The 19,703-nt window shown below is 38.0% G+C and overlaps 1 protein-coding gene across 11 annotated transcripts in view; it reads left to right on the top strand.

Annotated features, from left to right (window-relative positions):
• PCM1 (pericentriolar material 1) overlaps nt 1-19,703 on the top strand; it is a 57,151-nt gene that overhangs the window by 31,830 nt on the left and 5,618 nt on the right. For 5 of the 11 annotated variants that reach the window (XM_044454735.1, XM_044454738.1, XM_044454734.1 and 2 more), the window contains 14 exons: nt 1,399-1,544; nt 2,176-2,366; nt 4,239-4,407; nt 6,145-6,491; nt 8,475-8,642; nt 10,143-10,199; nt 11,667-11,839; nt 11,924-12,052; nt 15,145-15,265; nt 15,452-15,592; nt 15,924-16,057; nt 16,503-16,637; nt 17,682-17,879; nt 19,103-19,162. In XM_044454735.1, coding sequence (XP_044310670.1) covers nt 1,399-1,544; nt 2,176-2,366; nt 4,239-4,407; nt 6,145-6,491; nt 8,475-8,642; nt 10,143-10,199; nt 11,667-11,839; nt 11,924-12,052; nt 15,145-15,265; nt 15,452-15,592; nt 15,924-16,057; nt 16,503-16,637; nt 17,682-17,879; nt 19,103-19,162 — 2,169 coding nt within the window. The remainder of the gene's footprint in view (nt 1-1,398; nt 1,545-2,175; nt 2,367-4,238; nt 4,408-6,144; nt 6,492-8,474; nt 8,643-10,142; nt 10,200-11,666; nt 11,840-11,923; nt 12,053-15,144; nt 15,266-15,451; nt 15,593-15,923; nt 16,058-16,502; nt 16,638-17,681; nt 17,880-19,102; nt 19,163-19,703) is intronic. The other 6 variants (XM_044454745.1, XM_044454743.1, XM_044454744.1 and 3 more) reach the window with 3 other exon arrangements.

The following is a 19,703-nucleotide window of genomic DNA, read 5'->3' as shown; positions in this document are numbered from 1 at the left end:
TTTATGTAGAGCAACAATTCTTTTTTTTTCAGATCCTCAGAGAGTTCTTTGCCATGAGGTGCCATGTTGAACTTCCAGTGACCAGTATGAGAGAGTGAGAGTGATAACACCAAATTTAACACACCTGCTCCCCATTCACACCTGAGACCTTGTAAGACTAACGAGTCACATTACACCGGGGAGGGAAAATGGCTAATAATGCCCAATTTGGACAATTTCACTTAGGGGTGTACTCACTTTTGTTGCCAGTGGTTTAGACATTAATGGCTGTGTGTTCAGTTATTTTGAGGGGACAGCAAATTTACACTGTTATACAAGCAGTATACTCACTACTATACATTGTAGCAAAGTGTCATTTCTTCAGGGTTGTCACATGAAAATATAATAAAATATTTACAAAATGTGAGGGGTGTACTCACTTCTGTGATATACTGTAATTTTTCCTTGAAGTTGGATATCATGGCTGGGGGAGACTCTGGACTGAAGGTGTAGGATGCAGTCACTTGTCGCATTAACTTGGGCTTATCTCAGTGCTTTCTGTTGAGGTTGTCAAGGTTGTGAAACCCACCCACGTGTTCTCTGAATCTCTGTCCTTTCTTCTTTGTAAAATATGGCTGGGCAAAATTGAGGCCATTGCTAAAGGGAGTTGGCACAACTTTGAAGAGGGAGTAACTGAGCATCTCAGAGAACCTTAACTTTGTGACAATGATGACAGTTAATATAGGCTAGTTTCCATCCTCCCTGGTAGCAGAACAACTTGAGATTTTTTGACTGCTCAGTCTGCTTTTCAGGGTGGTTGTGAACTGAGGTAGCATTAGTGGCTTAATGGATTATCCTCATTTGGAAATTAACTTGTATTTCTCAGAGGCCTTTGACACTATGCTTTATGAGATATTGTTGCAGGGTGCCTTGAAATAGAGAACTCCACTTTAAGATGGTTGCATTATTTTCCAAAGACTATTTTCATTTTTAAATTTCACTGCCCCTTTTGTCCTCTGGAACCTTTGGTGTGGTGTTTCACCAACATCACTTATGCAACCATTATTGTTTAACTATTTGTGAAAGATGTGAGAGAAGCAGTGCAGAAATTTGGACATGGGTGTCAGCAGTATGCTGTTAATATTTCATTAAGTGAACAAAAGGATGCTTCTGGTTCAGTCCTTAAACACTGGCAAGCAGTGGTAAGCTAAGGGTTAATAAATATGCAGTCTTTATTTATGAATGTGCAATGACTGATATTGTTAATATTTTTGTGTTTGTAATAATTTATGTTGTATAAAACCTGAGTGTTTTGCTTTATTATATACTGTTTCATATGTGTGGAAAGGGGTACAAAAGGTTTTAAGTAACAAATGTTAATGAAACTAATTTTAGTTATCCTGACTTTTTTTTCTACAGACACTCTCCTGTCTGTTGCAGACCTTGCTTACCAGCCCCTACAGTGTGATGCCCAATAATGTTGCTTCACCACAAGTACACCTTATAATGCATCAGTTAAACCAATGCTATACTCAATTGACCTGGCAACAAAATAACGTTCAAAGGTATTCATTTCAACTTTATACATTTTGATTTCTCAAAAATGTTGAACTGGTAACTTTAATAACACAGAGAAATGTTGTATTTTGTTTACTGTAATTAAAAGAATTCCCGTCATGCTAAACTTCTATTTCCAACCCATAGGAAGGAAAGAACAGACAAGAAACAGTCCAGACAATAAACACAGTGCTGCAAGTTGTTATACTAAAAAAGAAAGAAAAGCATTTATATGTCATTTTTATGAACATAGTAGAAATGGTAACACCATAATGGGAGTGACTTGTTTATTATTTGATAGCATTTTTATTGGAATTTAACCTTGGTTGGAACTGTTATATTCTGTTCTTAAAACTGCTTAAGAGCTGAAAATTAAAGACACATGCATTACTGCTTATTAATCCTTCCTCACATCTCTGTTTTTTGGGCAGCATCCAGTAATGTCTGCATATGCTGCTGCTGATGTAGCAGGAAGCTAGTGTTTCTTAAAGCAGCTAGTAATGAGCAGAATGGAGTGTTAGGTGCTGTTGGTATTGGATACTGCCCTTTATGTCTATTAATTACATTTATTTGAAATAACAGTTTGCCTAGAAAGCCCTTTTGTAACTTCCTGTTAAAAACTTGCTGTTAATTTCACAGGCTGAAGCAAATGTTAAATGATCTAATGCATCAACAAGAGCAACAGCAGCAAGGAACACCAAAAAAGGAAAAAGGCAGCAGGGCTCCACCACCTCCATCACCAACTGTGTTTTGTCCCTTTAGCTTTCCTTCCCAGACAATGAACCTGTTCAGCATGCCTGGATTCACAAATTTCTCTTCCTTCCCACCAGGTAGACATTTTCAGAACTCTTAAAGGGTGCACAAATTGACTAGCAGCTGATCTGCAAGGGGTTTGGTTCTCTGCCCCAGATAAATGTCTGAAAATTGTTTTCAACAGAGTGGAATGTAGCTACAAAGCTACAAAGTGAAAAATATATTTGGAAGTATTGGAGGACAGTTCGCTTTGAAAAAATAATGATGTGATGATGAAAAATGCTATTCTCAACTATTTATTCAAGCAATAGATTAACTATTGTGGCCTCATGTTCACACATGTTCTTAACATCATACTTATTTTTAAAACTGTGGGTCAGAAAGGAAGATAGTGCTCCTTAAAAATCCCAGTATTCACAGTAGACTAGGTATATGCACTACACATGCATGTATTGTACTAATTTGGAATGATTTTGAAATCATTAAAACCGTTCCATTTAATTAAGACAGGATAAAGACTCTCTTTGAAGCAGCTAAAGATAGGGCTGGCTATATATCTTTTGTGAGGAATTTCTGAAGGATAGTAACTACCAGCCATAAGGCCGCAGGTAGAGATTTATTTATTCATTTAAAACATTTGTATGCCGTCCTTCAATATCACGTCTCAGGACAGCTTACATGATTAAAAGCAACCCCATAAAACAATCGATAGAACAATACAATAAAATTATCAAAACCAGAAACAAATCCAATCAAAACCAAATATAATAAAAGCAACTGTAAACAGTAAAATACTAATTTTTAAAATAACAATTAAAAAGGTTTTTACCTGGCGCCGAGACTATATGACTGTGTACAAATCTATACAAACTCAGGTTTACAGGCATCTAGTCAGATGTGGAAGGAATGCTGAGATGTACATTGCCCTTGGGCTTCTGCCCCACAAAAAAAATCTGCTTTCAAGGAGAAGAAGCTGAGGCGCAGCTGGGATCTTTTGCATCCTGACAAGATTTCCTTCCTTCCCTCCTCATCTGCCAGAACAACTCCTCCCCCACAGCACCAGCTCTGAAGTGCACTTGGAACTTCAGAGCTACAACTGACTCAGAAAGATCCGCACCAGCTATAAGGGCAGTCTATAGTTAGAGTCCCACTTTGGAATGTGTTTCCTTGGTTGGAACTGATAAACAGACCTATTACTAATGATGTCTAGTGGCCATAAGATTGTGTTCTTAGGAATTTCAATATAGTAAGCAATACAGAAGAATCATAAACAAATAATAAACCAGAACTTCAGTGTGGCAGCTAATACTGTAGTTCTTATCTGTAAAGATAAAGTGGTAGATAATGTTTCTTTACCTGCCACTTAAGGACAGCACATAAGCCTGGAGTTTTTGGCCTACAACTCTCATTGACCCTAACTGGATTGACAGGAAATGAGAGTTGATGAAAGTTACAGGTCAAAAACAGGTGTAGGGCCATAACTTGTTTTTCCCTGACTTGAACAGTGAATATTAATACTTAAAATGATACTTCAGCACTTTAAAACTTCTACCTCAAATGCATGTGATCAGAAATAGTCTATGTAAAAATAGACTGCAAAAATTGTTACTTTTTCTGCACTACTCAATGTATATCCTTATCCTTCTATATTTTGTTAGCTATTTTCAAAACTTACTGTCTTAATAAAAATATAATAGAAACACATATGCATTGCCATTCAAATTATGTTAGCCATGCAGCTTACTGGATAGCTGTGATAGGATAGGTTGAGAATTTATTTCTTTCATAGGCTGGTTATGAGGATAAAAGGAAATAATCCTATGACTTCTGCTTAGTGCCTTGGAGTAATCTTGGATTCATTTTCACACATTGACTGACCTCATGTTTTTTAGTGTAAACATTTGAATCATCCAGGAAACATCTGCTTCTCACTGTATCTCTTTTCACAGGTATCAACTACAACTCAATGTTTCCACCTGGTTTAGGTGATTTTCCACACAACTGTAATGCTCAAAACAGTGGACATCAACCTCCAATAGAACATACTGGGAAAACTGATTTTATGGCATTTCCAAAGCCTTTTGAAAGTAATTCCACTGCTGGAGTAGAGAAACCAAGGTACTTTAAGCATAAATTGAACTTCTGTTTATGACCAGAACTGCATAGAAATTGTGCTTATGATATTGGATTAAAACTAAATTTCAGTGTTCAGAATCAGGACCACCGGGTACACCCATCAGTGTCCCCTCCCAACTTGCTGCTATCACTGGAAGACAGCAACAGCCAAAGCAAGCAGGGAGAGAGGAGAAATGACAGGCAAAGGCAGAGGTGGCTGGTAGGCAAAGAGGCGGTAACACAGAAGTGGTGGGTCCATGGCAGGACAGCAGAACAGAGAAATGGGGACAAGAATGACATGAGAATATGTGTCCATGTAGGTGAAGGGAAAGATCCTAAGCAGGGTATGTTGAGGAGGAGGAGGAAAGAAGGAAATATAGAGAAGTGGGGGCGAGAGAAGAAGGGATTGCTTAAAAAGGCAAAGTATAAATGTGGCCGCATATCTGAAAAACTTGTTTAGCCCTGTTGCATTTTAATATTGATGTTCCGTTGTTTGAGATAGAGACTATTTCATAAAGAAATGAATGTTTCCCTTTTACTTGCTTTTTCCTGAGGTAGCTTTTTGAGATCTCCAAAGTGAAAGCCCCTCCAGAACACCCACATGACACATTGGAGTGACTCTCATTGGTTCATCTCCCTTTTTTGTTTGCATCTGAGATTTTCAGTCATCTTTGTTTCTTTCTTTCTAATTATTTGAGTGTTTAGTTGCTTGTTTGGAATCCAGATGCACAGCCTTGCCTCAACAATACCCTGGATGGTGTCTCCTGTCAGAGTACAGGTGGCACCATTGCTGGATATCAATAAAGCAAGACTATAAAAAGCTTAATTTGTTGCATTGCTCCTCATTTTATGGCAGTTAAATTGTGAGTTTTCAAGTGAGAAGTGAGGCCTCAAGGGAATCTTTGCTGGCAAAAGTGCTTGGTGTGTAGATCACATCCTTTCTAGAAAGATTGTCTAGTTTTTCAGGATTGGATCTGACTGTTCTTAATGTCTTGCGCCTTTTCCCAAGAGTCTAGCTGCTCAGGAAACTGGAAAGGTGCAACCCACCCAATTCACAGGGTTTTGACAGCTGTCAGAACTCAGGCTTACTTTTAAAAGGGAGCTTTTGATAGGGCTGATTGGATTTTTTTAATAGATTTGTGCACATTTCATAGCTGTATGTATCCCTTTCAAGACCTTGATTAAGATTGGTCAGCTTTAATGCTTATAAAGAGAGGTATAGAACTCCCCTGGAGAAAGATTGTGTAGTTTCACAAAGTTATTCTTGTCTTTTAACTTTAGTCCAGAGACAGTGTTATATTATGATTGCACAATTTCCTATTTCAAGAGTGCAAAAATGCAGGCTCAGGATCCCAGTTGGGTGTTCCAGGTCTCCTGGTATGGCTCTCTAGGGATGCCAGAATTCTTTGTTCCCTGGCCACCAGTCATTTGGTGGTTACCCAGCTTGTGTGTTTTCCCCCCAGTTCTGACAGGATAAAATTCCCAGCAATAAGGATTTTAAGCTAAAATATGCTCGTTTTTTTTAAATGCCCCATCTGTTTTGCGTTCAGTTGCACCCAGCACTGGAATGTGGCTCCCAAAAGCTCTGAAATGGAATTTGGCCATTGGATTGAAAGCAGTTCTGCATCTCTGCTTTAGCAATCTAGTAATGCATTGCTTATCTTGGAAAATTTCTGGTTTCATGCTGCCATACCAGGGTTCTGAATCATATTTTGAATCTTGCTATTTCTTTCTGCTTAGAGGTCAGTGGCAGCCCGAAGAGGAAATGGTGAATAGATCAATTTGGTTAAATGAACATCAGGATGGAGGAAAAGAGAAGCAGTTGTTCCTCAAGACTGGACCAGTGCCCAGTGCATCATGTGGTAATCACAAAAATCCATTTGACACCAGGAGAAGAGAATTTGATGAAGAATCTTTGGAAAGTTTTAGTAGCATGCCAGATCCAGTGGATCCAACAACTGTGACTAAAACATTCAAACCTAGGAAAGCTTCTGCACAAGCCAGTCTAGCTTCAAAAGATAAAACACCAAAGTCCAAGAGTAAGAGGAGGAGTACTTCCCAATTTAAAAACCGGCTTAGAATTAATGGTACGCACACATTAAGCACACATTATTTGGGATTGTTTTATGCTTGTATCACTATCTGCATTTGCTCCCTTTTGAGGACAGAACAGCTATGGAAATACTGGTAAGTAGCATATCAAGACTTTAGCCAGGGTTGCCCACTGCCTGAAAGCAAGCTGCATTGCCATACAGCAGGATGGAAGTTTCCTTTTCCTTGCCTGGTAGACAATTCCCTTGATCATCTCTAGACCTTAGTCTGGTAGTGCAACTAGGTTCTCCATCTACTAATAGCTAGCTCAGAGAACCCTTCTGGTCAGCCCTCCCCATGTTTATACCTAAAGTGCCTTGAGGCTACTCTGCAGCATTTTTTGGTATGTCTGGAACATGTGCTCTAAAATCCATAGTCAAGTAATAGATAAATATTAACTAAAGCTTAAAACATAATAAACTGAAATAAAATTCTCTACTGGCTTTTATAAGCAGCTAATAGTGTGTGCCATAGTTGCAAATGAAATCTTTCAGTGCAACCCTGTTTAGTCTTGTAAAAATTCTGCTAAATCTTTTGACAGCTGTCAAAAGTGCATGTTCACAAATGTGTGTGTGCATACTTCTTGCCTTTCTAGAATATCTAAAAGCTTGGGGAAGATTGAAAAATCCAGAAGACACTGATAACTTTGAGGGGCAGTGCTTAAAAATTGATAGGATCACACTGCTAAGGGAAGATAATACCACCCTCTTTTGTGGCTAAAGATCTGCTTAGAAGTTTGCTTTTCTCCTGACAGCTCCTGACAACAGTCAAGTGAAAAGCAAATAACACAATCTCCTACAGCCTTGTTTTGTTAGTATGCATGGATACTTACCAGGACATTGTTTGGGCAAGACTTTGCATTTTGACTAGTTGGAAAGAGGATACGTGTGCGCCTCTGAAAGACCAACCAAAAGAGCAACCCCACAAAACCCACAGAAATATTTGTGCAGCTTTCTGGCACCTGCAGTTTTTTGTTTAAAAGCTGGAGAATCATTGACAACCGTTCCAGTGTGCTGCTTGGGCACTGTAGAGAGACTATCTCTGGCTCTCAGTGGGAACCATTGTGAAAAGACTCCAAAAGGGAGGGGGAATGGTGGCAGTGACTGAGAAGGGGTTGCAGTCAGAGTTGGGAAAGCAAGCCAGTGACAATCCAGTTGCAATTTGTAGAGCAGCCTTCACCAACGCTCACTTGCTTACCACTTCCCTGTATGTAAAATGTGATCACTTTTCCATGTTTGGATGACATGACCGCTCTACGAGTCCAATAATTGCTACAGAACATGAGTTGTCAGGGTTGACTTGCTGCCCCAAAACAAGGCAGCCTGTGGGAAGGAGTTTGGGTCCACACAACATGATGACCCTAGTTATGCAGGATGGTTTGTCAAGGAACCTAGTCAATGTGTGAATGCATTTCAGATATTTTGATAGTCGTCTACATAGATTTCATTACCAGGACACAATGAATTATTAAACTGAGTAGAAGTATTTAATCTCAGAAGGTAATTCTTGAGATTTGATTAATGTTGTGTTTTAAAATAATGTAACGTGGTTAAGATTCTAAGGCCTGCTATGCAGGTTGATACAAGAGGTCTTTCTAATTCAGTATTATATTAGTCAGGTGCCTCTGACATGTTAACAAGCAAAGGATTAAGGTGACTGCATTTTCTTCCTTGTCCTCAGCATTTAATACTGTTCTATGGTACATGGCCTTGGAAAATTGAGGTTTCAATTTGTATTCATGGATAAAAAATGTTGACAAACCTGTCCTCTATCAATTTAATCCAGTCTTGTTTTTGATCTAAGTTGGGTTACCCCAATATTTATATCTTTGTATGTATGTATAGATCTGTCCAGAATCTGTTAACAGAGATTTTCAAATTGTGTTAATTAATCTTAAACTGGGATGTTTAATTGAATGTTTCAAACGTTTAAATAACTTTTTTGGGCAAGTTGTAAAAATAGATCTTTTCATTTTAAAGGTTTTGAAAGTGCGAGTGTTTCTAGTACATGTGAGCCTTACAAGAACAATAGAAGTAGGCACTCAACGCAGAAAGAAGAAGTTGTTCAAGCAAAAGTATTCAGTAAAAAGAATCGAGAACAACTAGAAAAAATAATTAAATACAGTAGATCATCAGAAATGTCCTCAGGTACTTTTTTAAAAGAAATGGTTAAAAGATTTCCTTCTGAAGTTGATTGGTGCACACTTAAATTCTGTGGTTAGAATTTTCTGGAAATTTTCTGTTCCGTCCTTGCAGTTGTTACTTAGCAAATAAAATCTTCACTAAAGATCTCTAGATGGACAAAATTGTTGTGAGAGTATGTATTTAGACTCTTCTCTAAACATTTGCATTCTGTTAAGGTCTTTTTAAGAGAAATGACAACTGAATTCAGGGATGCAAGTATGTAGCCTTGTCTGAAAATGCTCTATTGAGGATTGGGAGCCACTGCTGAATAGAGTGAGCTTCAGTGTGGGGGAATCCTTAAATATCAGGCAAAGTGCTTGGATGATGCTTCAATTTACAGGCATTCTCCTTTCCACCTCAGCCCCCCACCCCCATGTTGTAGCCCATCCCATTCAGCAGGGTCCTTTAAATCTTAGTCTCTTTGGGTAACCTGGGGTAACTGCTTTGAGAAGGAAAGAGAAGAAAATTTAGCTTTCACCTGCACCACATACTTAACTCTGGACCACCAGCCTACTATTGCAAGTAATTTTTTAAAAACTCTTGAATTAGAATAGGGACATAACACTTCCCTTTGAAGAGCAGAACACCAAAATAAAAAAACCATACTGCTCTATTCAAATAGGCAGAATAATCTTAATCCATACGTAATAGCTTGACAGAAGGTTGGTTTGGACATAGCCCTAATCATAGTTTAGAATTATGAGAGTGAGCCTAGGCTTCTTCACTCTAGTCTTGCACACTTCAGAATTGTTTGCTCTTGCAGCTTGCTGTGTTGTCTGAACCTGGACCACTATGGCTAATCATAATTTATGAAGCTAATTTGCTTGCTTAATCTTAACTGCAGTTTATGATTCACATGGTTAACGGAAAGCAGAAGCTTCCGCTCTTCTCACAGGAGCTCAGGAGGGGGCAGAGAGAAATATATGAGCCCAGGGGGCATCTGGGCTTCTCAAAACAGTAAACCTTGATTGAGCTTTGCATCTAAATGCAATCAGTCAATGGCTCATATACCAGTGTGTTTGTGGGGTTTTGCTCTGTCTCTTTCTCTCCACTTTTGGGATTCTTTGAAATTGTGGGAGACTAGCTTAGTCTTCAAGTTGACTAAATTTTATTGAAGTATTATCACTTTAATCTTACTTGTGAATAAATTGTAAAATCTGATTTCAATAGAATTATGTTAGTTGTCACAGGTTTAAGCCAGAAAACCTATGCATGTACTTTATGGAATATTCTTGTAGAATCTTGATTTTTTTTTTCTTCCCAGATTTTTCTTGTAATATATTGTCAGATTTTGGAACTTTTTTTAACCTGACATGGGCTCTCTGGGGATTTTTTCTTTTAAAAAATTCATTTGAATTACTAAGTAGCCTTTCTCCCATTATTTCATTAGGCCTTGCCTTTATTTCTGATACACATTTTTGTGTTTATCACTGTCTGTCCTTCCCACCCACACCTTTCCTGCAGCACATGCTAGGAGAATACTGCAGCAGTCTAACAGAAATGCATGCATAGAAGCACCAGGTAATGCACTAGCTGCTTAGCTTCTAAAATTACTTAACTAAGTTTTCTGATCTTTTATTGTAAGTTTTGCTTCCATAGCTTGCTTTATTAAATTAGCAAAAGTACACTAATCCAAATGATTCTGCAAAGTAATGTAAGCAGTTTTTACCTACTTACTTCCTGATCAGCTACTTTATTATCACTGAAGGTTCACAACCAGCCTTGCACATCTTGAACTTAGGATTTCCATGTCAGAGAGGTGACTTACAGGCAGACTCTATTCTAGTATCTTTCATGTTAGAAATTAAGCACAGACTGTTAGTACATCTGATTCTAACCATTTGTATCTTAAGATTGGCAAGATGTAGTATAGAAGGTTATTTTGCAGAGTCTGCTGTTTCAGCTGTCATTGGACCATCAACCATGGGGTAGATAAGTATCCCATGGTAGCTGACACAAAAAAGCAAGTGTATTGCTATGCTTAGCACAAATTTTAATCACTCAGATCTTTCTGTTTAGACGAGCTTTTGAAAATTCATATATTGTATGTACAAATCTAAGTGTGTTATCGTAAAGGACATAAATTGATTGCTGCTGAAAGGCAAATACTCTGTTCTGCTTGCTGAAACATAAAAATTGCATTTTAGTATACTAGTACGTAGTATGCTCAAGTAATATCAAGAACAAATACAAGAATAATTTGGCATCTTAAAGATCATACATTATGGCAGGAGTTTTCAAAGGGTGCCACATCAAGTGCATGAAATGGATGGTCAGACAAGTAGACTGTTTGATCAAGGATTAAAAGAACTGCATTACTATTTTCATGGGTACTAGTGCCAAATGGCTGAGTTTCATAAGTTATTAACCAGCAAAGTGTTGACTCTTAGCATCCATACCTTTAAAAAAATACTGTTCCACTGTGACAAGATTGCAGTGTTGTTTTTTAATCAGCTACATCGTGGCATACATTCAGGGTTACAGTGTCAAGTTAGTAGTATTTCACTGTATTTAATGCTAACGGTGAAGTAGTATTCCTACCCCTGCCCTGCCTAAAGTAACTTTTAATAGGGGCTGCTGTACAGAAGTTTAGTAGGCATATTTATTTAATCTCACAATATAAAATGTGGGAATCCATCTGTCACTGTAGTTTAAGCTAGGTTTTTTATAGAAGTACACTGACTTGGATTGCAATTGTGTGCTTATTCCCCTCATGCACAAGGGTTCTTCACACATACAATTTCAGCAAAAGCTATTCTTGAGATTGGGGGCCCCTCTAGAACTCTACTCCTGCAAAGTACTGGGTAGTGCTAGTGGAAGAAAATACCACCCTTTCACTGTGTGCATGAGCAAAAACACTGTCCAGCAACTCATGGGAGGGGTGGAGGAACTAATCTCATCCATTGCATACCTCTTCCTCAAAGTTTCTGAAAGAAATGTCAGTAGAGTACAGTGTTGGCATGTACTAATTTCTTTATCTTTCTACAGAAACAGGCAGTGATCTCTCTATGTTTGAAGCTTTACGAGACACCATTTATTCTGAAGTAGCTACTTTGATATCTCAAAATGAATCTCGCCCTCATTTTTTAATTGAACTTTTTCATGAGCTTCAGATGCTAAATACAGACTATTTGAGACAAAGAGCATTGTATGCTTTACAGGTAATTTTAAAAAGATTATTACTTTTAGTTTGTTAAGCCTTTACTGTGAAAACTCTTATTTAACAAAACTGTTGCTTTATATAGGATATAGTGACCAGACATGCTTCTGAAGATAAAGCAAAAGGAGAACATCCAAAAGCACTGAGCTCAGCAGCATGGGTAGGATCAAATTCAGAACTTACTCCCAGTGAAAGTCTTGCAACTACTGATGATGTAAGGTTTTTGAACATTTTACTTGTACATTTACATTTTTAAAGCACTTTGGATTTCAGCATAAGAACGTATTACCAATAGATTTCACAAATCCAAAAGATTTGAGTCACCATACCTGGTTAAGAACATACTTTTAGAGTACATTCAGCTGAGAATTACGGAAAATTACTGTCAACATATTAACTGGGTATGCATAACATGGTGACCTGTTGTGGATAACTAGTTGTGGTGGGTTGATGTTTGGTACAAGACAGAGCAACAAGCCACCCGGACAATCCATGGCATGTTCTAGAGTCCTAGTAGTTGTGAAGGATTGTTGTGTTATCTGAACTGGGAAGTACTGAGTAAGCTGTGTGCCAAAAGCAACCAATCACTGGCCCTGACCAGTAGTAGCCACTCCATCAAGTGCCCAAACAGCACGCTGGAATAACGATCACTGGCTCAGTCTCTCAGGCTAACCACGATCCCTATTTTTTTGTGTGCACTGGAGGTTTGTTTTTATCTTTCTTTTTGGATCAGGGATTCACAATTTGTTCTAATTATTTATTATATTTCTATATTGCCCAATAGCCAAAGTTCTCTGGGCAGTTCACAACAGTGAAAAAAGCATAAAATACTGTATATGACAAATTAAATAGTTAAAACTGCAGTATAAAATAAGAGAGCCAGTGATGTTGTGGTTAAGAGTGTAGGTCTGGGACAATCTGGGTTCTAGTCCCTGCTCAGCTGTAGAGCCAACTGGTGACTGAACCAGTCACAGAGTCTGAACCCAACCTACCTCACAGGATTGCTTTGTGGAGATAAGATTGAGAGCAGCAGGAGGAGAATTATGTAAGCCGCTTTGCATTCTTTAAAAAGAGTGGGATATAAATCCTATAAATACAATATAGGATTTAAAGAAGGCAAACTAAAATTTGTGGGAAAACAAAGTCTTCACCTGGTTCTGGAAAAATAACAGTGTAGGTGTTGGATGAGCTTTATCATTTCATAGCTGAGGTGCCACAATAGAAAAGACCCTCTTCTTAGTAGAGGATGCTCCATGCTACCAAGTCTACCTGTGCCTTTTGTGTCATGTCTGGATCCAGTAGCAACCCCAAACTATGAATTTGTCCCTTTGGGCAGGGTGCAGTTCCCTTCAGAACAGGTTGAGTATTACTCAACTGGTAAGTGAAACATCTGTCTCTGCTTTATTTGGATTGGATCTCAGTTTATTGGCCACCATTTAGTCTATTATGATGCCCAGGCACTGATTCAGAACAGTCACTGGCTTTGATAAAAAGGAGAGAGGGAGCTGGGTGTCATCTGTATGTTGATGATACCTTAGCCCAGTGATGGCAAACCTATGGCACAAGTGCCCAAAGGGGCACGCACACAATCGCCCCAACAGCCATGTACATATTCGTAAAGATTAAGGGCACCAGGCAACAATTAAGGGCGCCAGTCACTCATTAGCTGCGACTCGCCGAGCTTTTGCATGGCTGGTCAGTGAGCTGCCAGGAATTTGCTTGGACTGTGATTTTAGCAGAAGGTAGGAAAGGTAGGAAATATACTCAGGTAGGAAATACGCTCCGATGCCTTTTGCAGGGCCGGCCAAAAACTGGTGGTCAATGGAGTGTTGCCCCCTTGTGCTGGTGGTCAGCAAATTCAGGTTTTATTGCAGTGTTGGCACTTTGCGATAAATAAGTGGGTTCTGAGTTGCAGTTTGGGCACTCAGTCTCTAAAAGGTTCACCATCACTGCCTTAGCCCACATCTCTGGATAACCTTCCCCAGCAGTTTCATGTAGATATGGAAAAATATGAGGGATAAAAACTGTATAACTCTGATGATCATTAAACGTGGGTGGTGAACTAATGAATGTGCCACTTGAGCCCTTTAAGGGGTGGTCAGTAACTCTGATTTCAAAGAACATGGAAATTGATCTCTTTTCCAAGAAAAGGGGGATAAAGTGGGGAAACTTGCGACTGCAAAGTTTTAACCAGATCACAATCAGTTTGGGGAGAAAAAAGAAGATGGGTCCTCCTGTGGAATCTTCTGGGATAACTACTGGGGGACTGGGGAGGAAGATAACTCATGGTAAATGTAATCATCTGCACGTGAACAACCCAGCATGTGTCACTTATTCACAGGGTAGATTGTTGTGTCCTGCAAACTCACCCCTTGTATAAAGGCAGAGGAGAAGACTTTAAACCTTTGCATAAAAGTGTTGGTGGCATCTTCCATAAAATTGAATTATTTCAGTCTTTGAAGATTTATTAATGATTGAACTATGCTAGAGGCAAGGTCAACTCATGCTTATTCATCAAAGCATCTTTCAGCCTTACCCAAGCTCTCTGATACAATTCTCTCAGATCTTTGTGGCTTGACTAAGGGACCTGTCCTAAACACTTACTGGCGAGTATGTCTCATTGAATAGTGGGAATTACTTCCAAGTAAGCCTACATAGAACTGAGCTTCGACGGATGTAAGCTTGAACATTCTCTGTGGCATCTCCTTCTCTTTTTTCTCTCATTATAGCATAGGTGACTGCAGTCACTTTTATGTCTTGTGGATCTTTGCTTAAAAGGATTCACAGCATGACTTAGCCCTGGAATGGACTGTTGCTGTCAACAGCATATGATCTGTTACTTTGTATGGGCATCCAATAATGAATTGACTCCCATGATTGCTTTAGGAAGGGCAGGAATTGTGTGATAGAGGATCTTTGGCTCAGTCCTATTATTCTCTGATTTTACCTGAAGTTATCCCTGCACAGGATAGAGCTCTCTCCTCTAATGCTGGAGAAGAACTAGATTTTTCTTCCTAGTAGATGTATCCTAGCTTGGAAAAATTCAGTACTTCACCCAGTGAATTTTCTGAAGAAAATAAAAGAAATCTGAAGAATTAATTGGAATCAATTTTTTTATATTTTCTAGCTTCACTCCTAAGCTAGTGCATATATGGAGCATAAGAAGCAGAAGGATTCACTTCAGCTGTAGAATTTTAGGATCCAAATCCTTAGTTTAAGATCTTGAATAGTAATATGTAAAAATATGAGAGAGTTTGGGAGTGGCTAATTGTCTGTGGAAAAACTTTTTCTATTTTGTGTTTTAAGGAGACATTTGAGAAGAACTTTGACCAAGCAGCCTGTAGAGAGTGTGAACAAAATGATGCAGACAATGGCAGTACCATGTCTACATCTTCAAACTTTGAGCCCTTTGCTACTGATGATCTTGGTAAGCATAGACCTGGCAGTTGGAGTTTCAACTGTTTACTGATAATTAATGTTTCACCAGGGCACTGATTATACCTAATAATCACTATTACTTCTTTAATTTTTTTGTATTTAACCTTGACATACTAATGCTTGATTTTCAAAACCCAAAATATATATTGTAAAAGTTGTTGTTGCCTAAATATAGGCAACACTGTGATTCATTTAGATCAGGCGCTGGCTCGAATGAGAGAATATGAACGGATGAAAATGGCAGCTGAAAGTAACCTTGATTCTGAGGATGGTTATTGTAGTAATCTCCAGAGTGTTCCTGCCCCTAAATTGGAAGGTATTCATTTATCATAATTATACCTTGCTCTTTTGCAAAGGAAAATATATATCCTTGTAGATACTGTCCCGGCGTAATCTTCAGAAATAAAGCTGTTCCCTGGGATTATAAATGTTTTTGTGGAAAAAGAGTGATTATGAAGTTGAAATATTTGATATTATAGTCTTAATTATGCTTAACTGCTAAAATAAGCTCATGCTTTATTATGTATTTTATATATAAATATATATACATAATATAGCTTTATTATATAATCAGAAATTATTTCTTTTATTGAAATTGCAGCTTTGTGGAAAGAATATTGATTTGAGTTAAACTTTTTTCTTGAAAGGTTCAGAGACAGTTGAAAGCCATTGTGCAACACAACCTGCTGAAGTACACGCTGTTCCCTGTCCTCGAATAGATACTCAACAGCTTGACCGACAAATTAAAGCAATTATGAAAGAGGTTATTCCTTTTCTGAAGGTAATCAAAATTTTCATTTGATCAGTGCAGATCAGAAGAAAGTTGACTTGTTTTTATGAAAAGCGGTAATTAGTTTCTCATGTTATTTTCAAGAAGAGATGATCCTTCCTGTTGCTTTCTTTCTGCTTTCTTTCCAGGAGTGCATATTTTAACCTAGCCACTGGTTCTGGCTTTGTGCAAATTCTGGTTGTAGATATATTAAGGGCTTTTTTCCATGCACAACTATTAAAGCTCTTATTATACTGTGTATTGTTCCCTAATCTACAAACAATGTCTGCATTACTTCCTGAGAAAATGGTAGATTTACTGCTTGTATGCAAAATGTTTATTTATTTGTTTGTTTGTGATAAATAATGTGAATAAAAAGCAGGATATATTAAAAGGTCCTTCACTTGGTATGTGCATTCTTTTAACTGAAGTGTATTCCACTTTTAATTCTTCCTAGGAGCACATGGATGAATTGTGTTCTACTCAGCTCTTAACTTCAGTACGGCGTATGGTCTTAACACTTACGCAACAAAATGATGAAAGCAAAGAATTTGTGAAAATATTTCATAAGCAACTTGGTAGCATATTGCAGGTCAGTATACAGTCTGTGGTGCACCTTTGTTTTAGTCCTCATTTTTTTTGTTCAGTATGGTTAGAGTAAGATGAGATTGTTGTTGGCTTTGTTTCTTTGATGTGATAGCTGTTTTTACCACGTCAGTGAGTCTTCTGCACAGAACTGCTGAGTCAAGACAGAGTTCTTCATAAACAGTAATTGATTTTGAAGATTAATATAAAATTTGCTACAGCTTAAATACTTGAGCAGCACAGTTTTAAAGTAGATATCTGATGTGAAATGGCTTTTTACTTTTAATGTGTCATTGTTACGTCACCTCCATGGTGGCATCTAGAAATATGTTGAGGAATCTATTTTAGGGGTGGAATTCACTGGATGTGGCTTCCTGGACTTTGGTCTACTTTCTTGCTGCTGTGAATCTGAGTTCCTGTATGCCCAGCATTTGAACAGCGCTTTCCAAGAATTGAAACGCTGCAGAAGCTTTTGTTTGTGCTGCTGTACTTGATGCAGAAGAAGGTTGCTGGTTGCACAACCTTTGTTCCACTAGTGTTTCCAACAAGCAAGAGCTGAATATGAGAGAAAGTCCTTGAGCACTAGAGGGATGGATTTCTTGGAGCCTCAGCTCATCCCTTTTTGCACCTCTTTTAGTTCTCTTGGTTTTATTTTAAGGTGGTTCAGAGAGGAAATTACTTCTCCCATTTGTTTCAGTGCAGGTTGCACAGGAGAATGTCCTGCTCAGTTGTATCCTCTGTCTTTCTGCTTTTGATTTTCAAAAGCTGGGAAAAATATGGGAAAATATGCATGAAAACAAAAGAGTGTGTACTGTAATGGTTAGGGTTTTGGACTAAGTCAGATCTGAGTTTAGGACCCTCTTCAACCGTGAAGCTCACTAGATGACTCTGGGCAAGTCATCTAGTTAAGATGATAGTTATGAGGGTAATATTGGATTGGAGATATTTTCAGAACCACCTTACTGAGTGAATGACACAGTATATGCCACTTTGAATTCTTAGGGGATGAGTGAAATATATAAAAGTAATAAATAAAACCATTTTTTTGCAGGATTCACTGGCAAAATTTGCTGGTAAGAAATTGAAGGATTGTGGGGAGGACCTTCTAGTGGAGATTTCTGAAGTCTTATTCAATGAACTAGCCTTCTTTAAGCTTATGCAAGACTTGGACAACAATAGTCTTACAATAAAGCAAAGAAGTAAAAGGAAAGTTGAAACAGATGGAATGATACAGTCCTACACCAAAGAGGTTCATTATATTTTAAATATGATTAATTTCCTCAGAAAATGGAATCTTGCATTATCATTAAATACAATGCTTTTTATTTCTAAATAGATATTACCATTTATGCTAATATCAATAGTTGATATGAACATTTAAATTGAACAATTTACCTGTCAATATTTTTCAAGACATGGAACTGAGCTTTCTTCAGTGGTCATTGTCTAGTTCAAGTTTCCCCACCTGGTGCCTTGTAGATGTCTTGAACCACAAGTTCCATAATCCCATTAGCTGTGTTAGCTGGGGCTGTTGGCATTGTAGCCTAAAACATCTAGAAGATAGCAGATTATGGAAGTCAGACTTTAATGTAGGTCTACACACTTCTTTGCATTGTCCAGATTAATGGGTTCTTTTAGGTGATATTTTAAGAGCAAGGGCTATATAGAGGCTTTGGAAACTTGCTGCTTATGGGTTTCAAGGAAGGTCATGTCAAACTCTGAAGACTATTCCTATCTTTTATTTCACTTTGAATCTCACTTAGACATTTCAAGAATCTTCCAACATGCCATTAAGTTGTATGTTTATAAAAGTAAGTGCTAGAAATACATATCTCTAAACTAGTAATTCATAAATAATTTATTCTAATTTAACAAGGCGTATCTAAATGTCCAGAGCAAAGAAAGCACAAATGTAACTTTTTGTATGAACTATTTCCAGTGTCATAGTGGTATTAAAACAAAAATAAAAGGGGGAAAAAAACAAGAATAGGAACATAAGACTTGGGGATGAGTTGAAAATGACAGAACAAATGGTTCACATTTCACAGCCTTCCTCAGTTTCAGAGTTGAATCAAGCCCCTGAAAAGGGATGAGAGAAAATATTCCTCATAGAGGGTATAGTACGATTTCTGTATACCTGCTTCCCTTCAGATATTTTTGACTTAAACCCCATGAAGCCCAGCCAGCATGGCAATTAGTTTGGGAAACTGGGAGTCTTAACAGATCTGGAGGGCAACAGTTTGGGGGAGGCTAATTTCTGTCTATATATTGTAGTATTGCAGGATGTATTTTGTGGACAAATCAGTTGTTCCTAGTACTGAAGCTTACTAGTTCCACCAAAGTATGCTGAGGCAAAGAAACAGTGGGTAATATCTCATTACCAGTACCCAGGGCTTTTCCCCTTTTAAGAGTTGATTTAATCTGCCATCTTAACTATTTGTTGCTCACATTTTTAAATTAATTTCTCTATAGCCAAAAAGAGCACTGGAAGGCGAAGTCTGTTCTTCTACTGAAGATATTGATGAAGACAAAGTAAGTTTTTTTAAAAAATTCACAAAAAGGACAAATATATAACCCTGCATTTTTTCTAATTGATGTTGCAGTTAAAGATAATTTTAATACAATATTATTTCCCACATAGTATGAGGAGACATCCACAATGGATTAAGTCTTCTTAAACCCACACATTACAGAACTCTACCAGGACTGTGCTTGCCTTCTGAACCCATATTCATAAGGCATTATAGGTGGACCAATAAGCTACAGCTGAAACATGCTTTTGTCATAATGTGTTAAAACAGGTAACACTGTAAGGGTAACCTTAAGGGTCACCCTACCCTTTTGGAGTAGTAATTCATTAACCTTGATAGATGTCTCCTTGCATCAGATGGGAATGGAAAGCTGGGTGCTTACTGTGAAATTCCATTTTGATTTGGTGTACAGGAGGCATTTATAAAACCCGCTAGCAGGCTGACCACCTGTGTTGACAATAGTATTTATTACAGTTTTTTCTCATAGATAGTGCCAATACCCAATAGTTGGGTTTTCCCTTTTTCCATTCTACCTGTTATTT

Source organism: Varanus komodoensis, unplaced genomic scaffold, assembly GCF_004798865.1.
Source record: "Varanus komodoensis strain SLA01 unplaced genomic scaffold, ASM479886v1 scaffold8, whole genome shotgun sequence".
Classification (NCBI taxonomy): domain Eukaryota; kingdom Metazoa; phylum Chordata; class Lepidosauria; order Squamata; family Varanidae; genus Varanus; species Varanus komodoensis.
The sequence above is the reverse complement of the archived record's forward strand: the minus strand, read 5'-3'. Positions and strand labels throughout refer to the sequence as shown.